Below are 13,937 nucleotides of genomic sequence, written 5' to 3' on the forward strand. Positions count from 1 at the left end.
GATGCCGCACTGCGTCCCGGTTCTGGCCCGCTGCTGCTGGCCGGCTCGGTGAGGGCGAAGGTCCGCAGGGTACCCTGGCGGGGGATCAGGCCTGGGGAGCCTCTGCGAGACACGTCTTACCGAGCCGCCATCTTAGCCACGCCCCCGTTTGGTTATTTTTAAGATATTTTATGGGGTGTTAGCTGCATGGCCTGCAATGGCATATGATACTTCATCTTGAAGTCTGGCCTCTCAGACTCCACAGTGCCCCTCTCCCCACCTTAATGCATTCTATATGCTGCATTCCATCCCACTCAAGCCCTGAAGAAACAGAGTAACATCACTTATATTCTGATGGAAATCCACTGGTCCTCCTTGCCGGCCCACGCCATCTTCAAAACCCACTGCATCAATTACAAAGCCATCATGACCTGCACACCAGCCTATCTGGTTGACAAGCTCGCCGTCTCCAGTGGCTCTCACGACACTGCAGCAAAGCCACCATCAGACTGGAGTCAAAGAATTGCCAAAAAGCAAACAACAAGGCAATGTGGTTTCTTAATCTATACATCTAGGATGTGGAACAACATCCCTGTATCCATCAGAACTGTCCCAACCATGTTTTAATTCAGAAAAGAGCTAAAGAGTCATCTCTCTTCAAAGAAGACTACATCTCAATACAGTAACAGTACACATCTGCTTACAAAAATTAGCTACCTCTTCAGTTACTCAATGGGCAGAGCTTTACCTTTCAGCCTGTACAGCGCTACGTTGCCTTTTGGATAGGTTTGCACACTACATACCCTACATAAATACATATATATATATATATACAGAAAGACTTAATAGGTCATCTTCAGTCAAAGTGGCTCTTGATAACAGCAAGATTAATGGCACCAAAGAGCTAATTTCAGCTCCTGCTACACAAATGCATAGTTCGACCACTGCTTTACCATTTATCTTTATGGTCAATTACGATCTATTTAAAACTTGCCATGAATTACACCTTTACCCTTCTTGTGGGAACAAAAACCTCTCGAAGTAGCTTCAAGGGGATATGTTAGGGCCTATATAAGACAAATTAATAAGATTCCTATAAATAGGGTTACCCATGCTGAATTCTTGCATTTGTGTACAACACTCTGTATCGGAGAGGCACCTATAGTCATGTTAAAAAGGCTACTAAGGAACATCTGTATTGATAAGATTTTTGGTACGTAAATTCTGCACTTTATTAGTTGCATGAAACGCGTAGCGCATTCGTAAAATTCTACATGGAAGATAAAGCATTTCTGAAGATACATTTTTGTCCACATTTCTAGAAGGAAAAACCCCTGGCCCTGCTGCAACATCTCTGTTGGGTTGCAACAATTAACATTTTACGTTTTAGTTGTGAGAAAATATAAGTATTTCTTTTGAGAGCTCATATCGAATATTTTATTAAAAAAGAGGGAAAGGGGGCTAAGTACGATGCAAAGACTAAGCACCAAGGCAATATTACAAGTTGGTACACTAACATAAAATGAAGTGAGTTTTCTGTTTCAATTTAAGAAAGATGTGAGACTAGACTTAACAAAGGCCTAAAATTAATTTATCAAATTCTACTTGCTTGATTTCTTTAAAACAAAAATACTAATTACATTTTAAATAATAAAATACACAGGCATTTCAAAATTCAGAAGTAATGAAAATATGTATAATCTGTATATGGATCTGTAGATGATACTGGTGGGCGCACAACATCAACTGCTGCTTATGCACTCGAAAAGTTATTACAAAAAAATATTCTGCATAAATATTTCCTCTGAGGTGACTTGAACATAAGACGAATGAGTAACAGATGTGGGAGATCTGTTTTCTTTTGAAGAAAAGAGCCTGTCAGAATAGGGGTTGTTACTCCAACTACCTAAAACTAATTGAACAGGTGTTCCCCTAGCCCAGTAGTAAGATAAAATCTACAAACTTCATGAATAACTAAAAGCTGTAGATATGATTGACACTGTAGCCAGTGATACCCCTAAGGCTCTTGTAATTCATCTGACAAGTCTTTCTACTGTACATGAGGCAAGTTAACTTCAGGTGCTGTTGTATCTGTTTTTGCGCGCATCTATTCAGGAGTAATGACTTACCAGTCATTCATCAACCAGTACATCATAGTAGAACTATACTGTTGGCTGTACGCATGCACACACAAACATGTGATTACATCATCCTCCCTGCATTTTCCGCGTGACCCATTCACCCAGGTAGATGCCTATTTGTATTCTTCTAGTGTGTCTGGATAGCACTAATGCAGCAATGGCAGTGCTTCGGGGAGCTCTTGGAGATGGGAGGGGGGTGCAACTGCAAGAGAAAGTAGGGGTAAAGAAAGAGCCATGAGTTTGTGCTACAACTAAATCCATATGCTTCGAGGACGAGGTGGTTCTTCTGGTGTTTTGAAAACTACGGAGCCCCCCCTCAAATAGAAGAAGTGTGGGTAAGGAATTCCAATGGGGTGCACCTTGTGAACAAAGGGATCTCCATCAAGCCATGCGTATGCTGAGCAGTGACAGGTGATTCTCAAAGACCCATGTTAAGGGTCTTGCAAGAAGATATGAGAGCAACAATTTGAAAGGGCACTGTAGGGTGTTGCTAGCCAAAGCCTTTTACACAAGGCAGAGTGTTTTTTATTTAATTCAAACCTCTGCTTACCAGCCTGCCAGAGAAGCGACATTTGCAAAGACCAAGGAACAGGTGGGCTATGCAGTTTTGAGCTTCTTCAAGGTTGGTCATTGTTTTGAATGAAAACCTCTGAGATTCTGTTGCAATGACCAATGCAGAAGGCAACACCGAAGATAAAACCAATGAGGTGGTAAGCTGGTAACAGAAAGGTGACAAAGATTCTGAAATATGTTGTCTTGTGCCAAGCAATTTGTGGGAAGACTAACAACTCTAGAGTCAAAAGATAACCCACAGACATCAGAGCGAGGTTGAAGGTGTTGAGATCACCATAGGGCCGGTGGGCTTGTGGGACGATCTTTGTTTTTGTTCCATAGAAACACATCCAGATGGACCTACTCATTCTTGCATTTGTAAGAAACATTGACTAACAGCATCACTTCTGTATATTTTGAGATGGGTCTGGGTGTCGATGGTTGGTCAACCTCCCATGTTAAGACTGGCCTCTCTGAAAGACATATTAATGTCTCATACGTGAGGATTTCGGGATGACCTTTATACTGATGAGAGTCTTTAAGGAATTATTTCCTGTAATGCAAGTTCACCTTATGGAGGTATTAGTAATTCATTAAGATCTGAAGCTGAACCAAAACAGTTTAAACACAGGGTGGTTAGCACTATCATAAAGCAGCCTGGTCTTAATTTGAACAAATAAAAAAACTCTAGGCCTATTATTCTAGTCCACCCGATGTTTTAGTTGGTGGAAAAGTTCTTTGTGACTTACTTACAAATTAGCTTGAGGAAAAATCCATGTTAAATAATTATAAACCAGGTTTTAGGCCCACGCAGGGAAACGAGATGCTGCTAATCACAGTCTTGGATCAATTAAGATTGTGACAGGATGAAGGTATTTGCAGAGGGATCAATTTATTAGATCTCTCCACAGCCTTCGATACAGTTAACCATGACCTGTTAATCAGTAGGTTACGTTCTTCTGATCCTCCTCCTTTCTAAAAGACAGATCACAGTCAGTGATCCTGTCCACTTTTTTGATCGCAGAAAATCGTTGCTCTACTGTGGGGGTCGTCAGGCCTCTGTGCTGTCACCGATTGTATTAATATACATGTGCAACCTCTGTGTACCCTTATAAGATCTTATGGCATGGAGTGCTAGTCAAACGCTGACAACACTCCACATCTGTTAAAATTTGATCAGAGGTCCACTAATTTGATTGGTGAGCTGAATGTTTCCTAGGAAATCAAAACTGCATGCCAAGGAATGTTCTAAAACTAAATGGAGAGAAGACAGAGCTGCTGATTGCAAACCATTGAACTACTTGCTACTCCAATTAGGAGACACCCCCCTCCTCCCCCGCCCCCACTGGCCACTCCCAAACCAGACACGAAAGTAAAGAAATTGGGGTGATTTTTGATCAACGCCTGACCTTTCTGACCCAAAACCCAAATGTTTTCTTAAATCTTTACAGATATTACCTCTTTTCCTCCTGGAAGAAAGGTTTGGCCACGTCGATCCAGCATATTGGTTACTGCAAGTCCACCTGTATGGCCCGTCCTGCACTGCCTTAGCGACACTTCAGAGATTAAAAAACACGGCGGTCGTGACAAAATTGAAAAAGTATATCCCATCTCAGCAGTAAAGAGGCTAGGATGGCCGACAGTAAAAGGGTTGATCTAGAGGTAGCTTCCCTAGCACATACAACAAAACGTAAAGCAGATGCCACATTTCTCACAGACCTGATATCCCCCTAGTTTCAAGGCAGCAACCTCCAATTAAGCAACTCACTGCTGTTGAAGGTCCCTCGTTTTAAGAGGCAGCCAGCGGGAGAAGATCAATCTGGATGCTGGGTCCAAAGCCTGGAATAAACTTCCTCTCAATATTTGATACATTCATAATATCCGATCCTATAAAATTGTGGTGAGAACCATTCTTCAAACTTAGCATTGTTTTTTTGACCTAGCCTTTAATTGCTTTCATGTACTTGCTCTATTTTAATTTATATTTCTCCACTATGTCAACTTTCTCCTATCTTACATCCTCTTTTGACTAATCCAATTTGGCTTCTAGTGCCAAGATGCTACGGTGAACGGCAGCTTAATAAATATAATCACAATTTAGGCGACAGCCAATGTGGTGATAACTGGGGATGGTTGGGAGGGCTGCCTTGCAGCCACTGAGTAAGGCTGGACGCAGTGAAGAGACCTGAAGGACAACAGAGCTCACTTTTGTGATTTCAGGGTAGAAAGGACCCAGTTTCCCCTGCTGTTTCTGGCACTACTGGAACGCTGATCCCTAAATCGCACAAGTGGTGTCCAAGGGAAAGATGAAGATATAGTGGTCTATTGTGTGGAAAGGCTAAGAAAATAACGGAAGATTAACATGCATTCCTCGCCCTCTTGTAGTTAGCAGCTCTTTCCTTTCCAGTGGTTATTTAAAGTCATCTTGGTTACCTGATGAGCCTGAAAAGGACTGGAAATCAAGAGGCCTGTGTCGGATTCCAGGTCTGCCGTACAAGTGACTACTGTTTCAAAAATCTTTGTGATGGCAGGTACTTCGGACATTGGCCTTTTCAAGACATTTGATATCAGACGACTTTCTTTTAGTAGCAGGTTATGGTGACATGCGTTTGATTCTGCGGAATTAGACCAGAGACTCACATCACTGAGCTTCTCTGGACCGCTTCACCAAATGAGGAGTGTGACTGGCATCCACATTGTCTTCAAGAGACATGCAAGGAAGAAATTACTCATACTTTGCCTCATATATATCGATGAATGGATCAATGTACAGTCATGTATACGCAGCCTATATGATATTGCTGACTACATACAACATCAAGACACTAGGCCAGCTTATTACATTTCTGTCTATGACTGAACTGCAGTTCAACATTAAATATTTCCCATACACCCATCCTTCAAATACACATGTATGAATGTACGCATGAGCAAATAATTGATGTTAGTTGACTAGATCCGTATGATGGTTGAATGGAACAGAATTTAATATCTACAGATCTCCAAGCCGCACTGCTTAAATGACTCGATTTATTTTGATCTTTCCCACTATGCACTGACCTCTACACAACAAATATAGGAAACTAGAGCACTCATAAGGATTGCTGAGCTTATCCAAGTATAAAAGTAAACCATCAACTTAGTGGTAGGGAAACATAAGTAACTAGCCGGCATATCCATGCTGGGGGGCGTTTACACTTTATTCACGGAAGGGCCGGAGCATTCAAGGCAGGGGTCATGCTTGGTGAGAAGAGAGGACCCCCAATAAGAAGATGAAGATTTGGTTTTTCGAGTAGTCCCTGTAGGCCCTAGATTTGCCTAGAATCACACCTGCTCAGTGCCAGGCCACTCTCCCGGGTGATAGTGCGAGCCACAAATCTGCATAAAATAACATAACTGCTGGAAGGGGAGGGCTGAACTCATGAGTCACGGATGCAACACTCGTGGGCTTGCTTCCGTTTCTGCTTTTCCCTCCTTTTCTGAGCAGCCAGTATTGAACAGCTGGTTTCCATTTGCATGAACAAAGCATGATGTCAGCGGCCCGGGACGGCTTAAAGTTGCCAACCAAAGGGGGAAACATTAGTCAGCAAGAGCCCGTTTGGTGAACGCAAGCGTTTTTAGTTTAGGTTTATTACAGGACTTCTCCTGACGAAAAGCCCGGGGTCGGTAACTAACTTTTTTTAAACAAAGAACACGCTGTGTAAAAACACGTGCGCACACGGTCGCGCAGAACAATAATGAACACATTATGCCATGCAGCTCCGGTGTTTGCAGCTGTTGCGAATGGCTGGCCCTAAACGTCGGCTTGAAGCGGAATTCAAGAAGCCTGGCTTAACTGTGAATCATAAATACTACACAAACAGTGGTTAAACTGGGCTCAAAAACCGCTCCTCATCAGATTGGGCTTAACCAGAGAAGTGAGCAAGGCATTAGGGGGTTTATTTTAAGTTCAGAAAAAAATTGAAAAATGGAAGCCATGATTTGCAAGGCTTGCATTCACTGCAGTGTATTTAAAACATAACTTCTAGCTATGGTATGGAGCCTTCTTAAAATTGTTCTTTCCCATGAAATCGCCCTTGGCACACACAAATTCAATTCGCAGGGCTGTTTTCCGTGTTGTTTTTACATTTGAAAAACAATGAGCAAAAACATAAAATCTGGCATTTCTTCACCTATCTGATGACCCCTTCTGTTTTATTTTGGGAGTAATTTACTACCGACGTAAATGCTGAGCAGGGGCCATTAATGATTGGCATCTTATTCCCAAACTTAATTAGCAATTATTGGTTTGCCTTGCAAGGGGAGGGGCTCGCGAGCCTGGTGTTTTTGTTTTCCCCGAGACACTGCACTGGCCAGCCTTTCACGAAGGAGGCAGAGTGTACAAACAGGACGGTGTGACTCAGCTCGACGTGGTGCGTGGAAGGAATGTGGGCCGTGCAGGGAGTGGAAGTCCTGTGTAGGAATGCCGGGGAGTCGCCAGGGCCACACACGAGAGCACAGGGGAAGCCTGTGGGGGTGGGCGGAGGACGGGTCTTAGGACGTGTGAACTGGGCACTGGATGAGACGGTGGAGGGGCGAGGGCAGCGCATGGGAGGAGTTGGTAAAGGGATGGCACGGGGTAAGAGTGTAGGCGTGTGACTGCGACGGGCGGATGAGGGCGCATTAAAACAGGGCAGCAAGGAAACTTCAAGGCAAGAGGGCGGTAATCATTCGAGGTGGGGGATACTGCGTGAGGGAGGCAAGAAACCGCAGAGCACTATATGAAAGTCAGCAAAGGTTATTATATATATATATATATATATATATATATATATATATATATATATATAGATATAGAGAGAGAGGGGGGGGCGGGGAAGGAGGTACAGGCATGGAGGTACATCATGGCCAAGGTTAGAATACAATATAACTGGGAATAAAGTGGAATTAATTAAGAACGATTGTTTTTTAAATACCAGTATGGGCAGGTGGCAGTGATCCCTGGGTACTTTTGGGCATTGACCCGAGGGGTGCAGTAATGAATGAGATGGGCAGTAAACCCAATGGAAGCAACAGATGGAGAAGCGGTTAATTAACTAACAGGCTTCGTGGTATCGGTTTAATTAATGCCCATTTCGCCTGCTTCTCAGTATCACCTCAGTTCAATACTCGTGTCAGCTGCCCTGACATCACCGGGCGTGCAACAGCGGAACCAGAAATACCAGAGTCAGTACAAGTCTGGAAGAGAGCAACAGGTCGGGCGGGCTGGGCGGCGGAGGGCAGGCAGCTACTTACCCAGGGGGGCAGCTCCGCCGTGGAGATGCTGAGCTTCACTGACTTCTCCTCGTCCTCCAGGAAGGCCAGGGCCCGCGAGAGCCGGGAGCCCTTGGCCAGCTTGTTCTTCCGGCACCAGAAGAAGGCGGCCAGGGCCACCAGCAGCCAGCTGAAGCTCAGCCCCAGGTAGCCCAGCACGTACACGGGCAGGATGAGCGCAAAGGTCTTGCCGAACTGGGTGGCCAGGCCCACGATGTCCACGCTGAGCAGGGACTTCTCGGGGTCGCCCTGCGGCTCAGGGGGGGTCCTCGGACCCGGGACGTCTTGAGAGGCTGGGTCCGCGGGGAGGCTCCCTTCTGTGTCTTTGCCGTTTAGTGTTGCCATAATGCCAAGTTTTGTTTTCTTAGTTTAAAAAAAAAATAAAATGCGCCCAGATATGAAGTCCACAGCACACAGTTGCGCAGAAACTTTACCTAAAAAAAAATAAACAAACAAGGCGCTGAGGTACTCCCGATCGTTTCCCCAGCTCCGATCCAACTATGAGGGCAGCGGAGACACCCTCTGTGGATCCCGGCTTCAGTCCGGGGGGAGCGGCGTGAGTCAGACCTGCATGTCCGATTGCAGTGTCCAGCCTTGGGACAGGGCTCCGCGCCTCCTTCCACTGCCCGGGCGCTGCTGGGGCTGCCCGTGAATCCGTGCCCGCTCGCTGCTGCGCCGGAGGAGGAGGGGGCTCTGCGGCTGGTCAACCCCTCCCAGGCTCTGCCATCCACCGGCTGCCGCAGAGGCGTCTGCCCGGCCCCGCTGCAGTCTCCGTGCTCACTCCCTCCCCGTGGCAGCCCGGAGCTCAGCCGATCGCCTCTGGGTTCAGGGTTCAGCCTGCACGACAGGAAACTGTCAGACAGGAATATAGGTCACTGACGAGGAGTTTCACGGGAGCAGCGCCCTCTGCTGGGATTACCGACCGCTGCCAGCATTGGAGCAATGACTGGGCGGCTGCAGGGAGACTGACTGACTGCTACCAGAAGCATCCAAGGCCGCCCGGGAGACAGTAGTAGTTTTGGAATGAAAAACAGTACGCTATTGAATTGAAATCACTCACAATTAGCTCAATGAGATTAGTGCATATTATTTTGAAGTTTTTCATTGCGCGAGTGCATTGTAGTGCTATACAAGAAACCTGGACGTTGCACGTGTTTTTTCATAAACACAGAGAAATTAACTATTTTGGCCAGTATAATATGATGTTTAGCAGAGATTGGCAGCCCGTGGTGTTACTGATAGAGCGCGCAGGTCACCCGACCAACAATTTCACCACATATGTATCGGGCCCATAAACTTCAATTTATCTTATACATTAATCAGGTGACCTTGCACTCTACTACCAGTAACCCTAGTTCCTTCCTATTTACTTCTACTGTACCCGACTTACCAATCCACTGTTACGGGTACCTATAATCACAATGGATCAGGGAGCTAGCTGTAAAAGAAAGGCAGACAACACAATACCAACTTTATATTCTTCTGTATTAAATGACCACAGACTACTGGGAAGTTTTAAAGATTTTATCTAAAGTTCAGATTCGGAAAGCATCAAGTTTACAACCAAAAGGCAATCGATAATCAAAATAACGAAAAGCACATATCCATAAAGGAAGTAAATTAAGTTGATCATTTGTGGTTTTATGGGAAAGTAAGAACCAGGAACATGCTAGTCAGGAAGTTCAGGGTTTAGATTTAAATGACGTGATTCTAGAATACTATACACCTATAGGGAAGGTAAATATGGAACATGCTATAATTCTAAGAGCATCAATTCAGTTGGAAAAAAGGGAGAAATTATAAACCACATCTATATTTCATAAAAGGTCTGTAGAAAGGTACTTAAAGGGAGGGTAACATAGGAACATGCTAGAAAAACAGTAATAACGTATGGACAGGAAAAAAAAACCAAAGGAAGGACAGTCATCAATGGGACAGCAGGTGCAGAATGGACGCCATAGGACAGGACAGGAAACCCAGATTAGGATCAGGACAGGACCACCGAGGCACGACCAGCACCCGCAGTTTGGAAGCAACGCCTGCGCTCCACCCTCTCTGCAGCTATCGGCCAGAACCCCGATTGGGTTATCGAACTCCCCAGCAAAGTGCTCCGCCAGCACTTAGGGTTTCTTTAGCAAAACCCCGTGAGTATATGGAAATTTCGGACAAAGTGCTCCGCAGCCCTCTGTATCAAGTCACCTATTGAGTGCGTTGGGTCAGTGACAGGTCAGCTATTCGGACAAGTCGGACAATTTCTCTAGCTAAACCTAGGCTAGTTATACTGTTTTCGGGTCAGTGTACCACCCCCCAAATGTTGCAAGTGTCAGAATCCCAAATTTCGATCGGTCCCCAAGTAGGATAGGTCAACACACCAATCACATTTAATTTCTACAAGCCTGTTTTTGCATATTCTGGGACCGCCTATTGATTTTGGGGTTCCCATGACCTATTCTACAGAATACAATGGAAAGAAATACATTTGTTTCAATTGTAGTACATCTCAGCTTCTTCGGCTGGGTGAAGGTGCATCTTCCCAGGCACGTTTTGGCTGAGGCCTCAGGTTGGCATGAATTCAATGCCACCGGCAGAAGACGGACATGCGCAGTGGTGTACTTCAATATGGATTCCTGCGTGTCTCGCAGACCCTCAGAAACCCGGTACATGAAAAGTAAGCGAAAACAAATTAAAACACAGAAAATAAATGAATACACTGTATACCATGAATAGCTACTCTATACCCCTTTACTTAATGTTATACTATGGCGTTAAAGTTTAATGCAACAGACAATGACATGCAAGCATCAGTGCAAGCTTCACCATGTGAGGACACAGGCAGCCATCTTAAAAGCTAGTGCACAAGCGCAAAGGTTCCCACCAGAACTGCAAGTACGTCACGTCACGTGAGTGTGACTAACGCATGCGCAGAAAGGAAACTCGCCAAGCAGCGGCCATTTTTAGGAACAAGAGTTATTGAATTAGTAAACACATATGAAAGCGTCTCTAGGACACCCCAATGTCAGAATAAAGGGAAATTAGTATGACAAACAGATTGAATTACGTTGTTACATGTTATTTCGAGGTTCATGAATCCAAGCAAGTCGCGTAATATGCGAATCCTTGCTCCATCAATCCCCTCTTTGATGATATTTACTATCATCACAAAACTAATGGAATCAGATGGCAACTTTTTCTCTCACACTTTGTTCATTTCAATTTCTTCTAACATTCGATTTAATTTCTCCTTCGTTTCTTTGTTAGGGTGTGAATTCTTCACCCTTTTATAAATCTGATTATTCAGTTCTTCTAATTCAAGTTCATTCACACCTCTTTTATTCACAGTATATTTCTTTTGGTGTTTGCGACATTTGCAACAGACAAATATAAGGAATATAATAAACCCTATTATGGCAATTGGCATCAGTACCTTAAACAACAAACCTCTACCTAATTGTGCAAACCAATGACCTACAGCAGAGAGACCATCAGTAAGTCTTTTCCAGGCACTGTCAACCTCCAGTGGTTTAAGTTCCTTTCCCAAATTTGTAATGTTCCTTACATACCTTTGGATTCCTACACTTTTGTCAGGTATGTAAGTGCAACAATGTTGCGCTTTCAACATTCTGCAGACTCCGCCCTCTTTCGCTAATAGGGTATCAAGGGCAAGTCGGTTCTGTAAAACCATTGATCTGATCGCAACCATTTCGGTATTGACCATCAGGAACCCTCCAGCAGTGTCGGTAGATAACCGATCTACTACTGTTGACAATTTGCAAATTTTGTTTGAGTTCAGAACCACTCCCACTGCAGGTATTATTGCGCTAAAAATATCGCCTACAATCTCACCAGAAGTTTCTCTTCTATTGCGTACTACTCTGTTAGTTTCTCCATTGCTTCCAGTGATTTTTCCCACATGGTATATCTTCGGGAAGACAATACCAAAATAGCAACTCCCGTACCAATGGTCGGGCAATTTGAAGTAAGCCTTGTTCCCACAAATAAAATAAATCCCAGGAAACACCGGCTCTGTCCCATCTTTGAAACCCCAACCCCTAATTACCTTGTAATTATGCTCACATTCACTGGAACCGATGAAAACATTGTTATAATAACTAGTCATTTCCCTTTTAAGACAGAGCTTCCCCTTCTTTTCAAGATCAAGGAGCATAGCAGCAGTAGCTCCACCATTTGAGGTGCTCCCTATACTTTCTGCCCATTTAGGAATTTTATGGGTTCTATCTTTGGCTTTCTTTTGGAAACTCTCTCTTCTTTTCTCTACCATGTCCAGAAATTCTTTTTCCTTTTCATGTAAAGAACAAGTCAGGTTATTTTTATGTGCATCATCTATATTAATTTTCCCTACAGTTAGAAAATAATCACTCATGTATTTAGCTACATCTCTAGTCGTCTGTACAGGGTTTAGGTTTCTTCGAACAGGAAGTTCAGAAAATGTCACGTCATAGTTTGAATAGTAATACTGTAAAGGTCCTCTTTTGTAAAATAAGCTAGTCAGTACACTACAGGAAATTCCATAGGTTAAGGGCAAGTGATGATAAGTCACGCCTTCAGCTACAGAAGTAGGTAGCTTCATGCAGACATAACAGTCGTCTATTTCCATAGTTTCTACATAATGCAATAACAGGTTCGCGAAAACGTTTAAATGAGTCTTGTTCTTAATTTTGTTAAAGTGTAATGCTTCCTCATCTGGTGCTTCTAAATTTAACTGTCTCCGTTGCAGGCTCAGTGGTTTGTCCAATGTGTCTACTCTGTGGGGTGTAATCCTAGTGTGTGTTTCTACAGTGTCGTCAGGTAAATTATTATTCGGGTACAGGCTTGGATTTTTACTTATCAGAGAAGGAAGGGTTACAGTCAGTCCTATCCAAAGGATCAGTACTATTGCTACACTACATAAACATACTTGGCAGCATGTTTTACAACAACTACGTGTAGGTCTTCCGTTCACATTTGAATCAGACATTTCTGCCTAACAGAAGTCTTCCAACCCCTCTTTGTAACTTTGCACAGATAGCTTGCACTGAGCAACTTCAGGTTGGTTCGTCTTCTTCGGCAGACTGATCAGCTGTCTGTTCTTCGTCACTTTCGTCAGTTATATCAAGATCCTCAAAGTCCTCCAACACCAAGTAGGTCCACTCAGGATCTCAATACTTTTTGTTCAGTCTTTTTATTCGGTCACTCCTTCGTTTGGAGCTCTCTCCAGTTTGCTTTGCTTTACGGGAACCTTGTCTTCTTTGCTCAAGTTTTTCTTCTACTGTTTTTAGTCTCAGTCTTAGTCTCTTAATGAACCTTGGTTCAGTATTTTTCTTTTTCCTAAGTCTTTTAACTGGCACTGTCGTTTGGCTTTCTTCTAAGGCTCTTTTATTTTCATTCGGTTGTGGCACTTCTGTTTCTTCTTCTTCCCTTCCTGTCTGGCTAGTCCCAGGTCTTGTATCTGTAAAAACCTGGGTCGGGGACAATCGATATTTGCCCGGCGGTATTGCCTCTGTGACCCACGAATTATTAATCAATGAAGAGGCAGGCGCTGGAGACTGGAAAGCAGGAAACAGGGTTTTTATTCTCTCCGGAGGAGAACACAGCAAAACAGACAGCAGGTATCGTTCTGAGGTGCTCTAACTTATTTCTGAGGCCTGGCCCCTTATATTCAGCCTTTTGCGGTTTTATTACAGTTTACATACTCATGGCAATGCTTTGATGTACGGAAAGACATTCCCGGAACCCCCCTTTGGGCCTGTTCCCACACATATTTACAGTAGAAGTCCCCACCCTGGTCACAACAGGTGATGACTATCGCGCAGCTGGATATTCCGCCAATTCATGGAATGCGGGGTTCGATCGGATCTCATGGGGTGGGGGCTTTGATCAACTCGGGGGTCCTTTGATGAGGGAAGCTTTCTATTGCACGGGGAGGGGCAAGGAATAGTATCGGCAGAGCTGGGTGTCGGCCTGGGAACGAGGAAG

At 44.1% G+C, this 13,937-nt stretch overlaps 1 protein-coding gene across 3 annotated transcripts in view; it reads right to left on the reverse strand.

Moving 5' to 3' along the window:
* ESYT2 (extended synaptotagmin 2) overlaps positions 1-8,848 on the reverse strand; it is a 641,975-nt gene extending 633,127 nt beyond the window's left edge. Inside the window, exon 1 of one of the 3 annotated variants that reach the window (XM_078663275.1) lies at positions 7,947-8,848. In XM_078663275.1, the coding sequence (XP_078519401.1) occupies positions 7,947-8,309 (363 nt within the window). In that variant the 5' untranslated portion in view covers positions 8,310-8,848. The remainder of the gene's footprint in view (positions 1-7,946) is intronic. The other 2 variants (XM_078663276.1, XM_078663274.1) reach the window with 2 other exon arrangements.
* Between the last annotated feature and the right edge of the window lie 5,089 nt (positions 8,849-13,937).

Source organism: Lissotriton helveticus, chromosome 10, assembly GCF_964261635.1.
Source record: "Lissotriton helveticus chromosome 10, aLisHel1.1, whole genome shotgun sequence".
Lineage (NCBI taxonomy): Eukaryota > Metazoa > Chordata > Amphibia > Caudata > Salamandridae > Lissotriton > Lissotriton helveticus.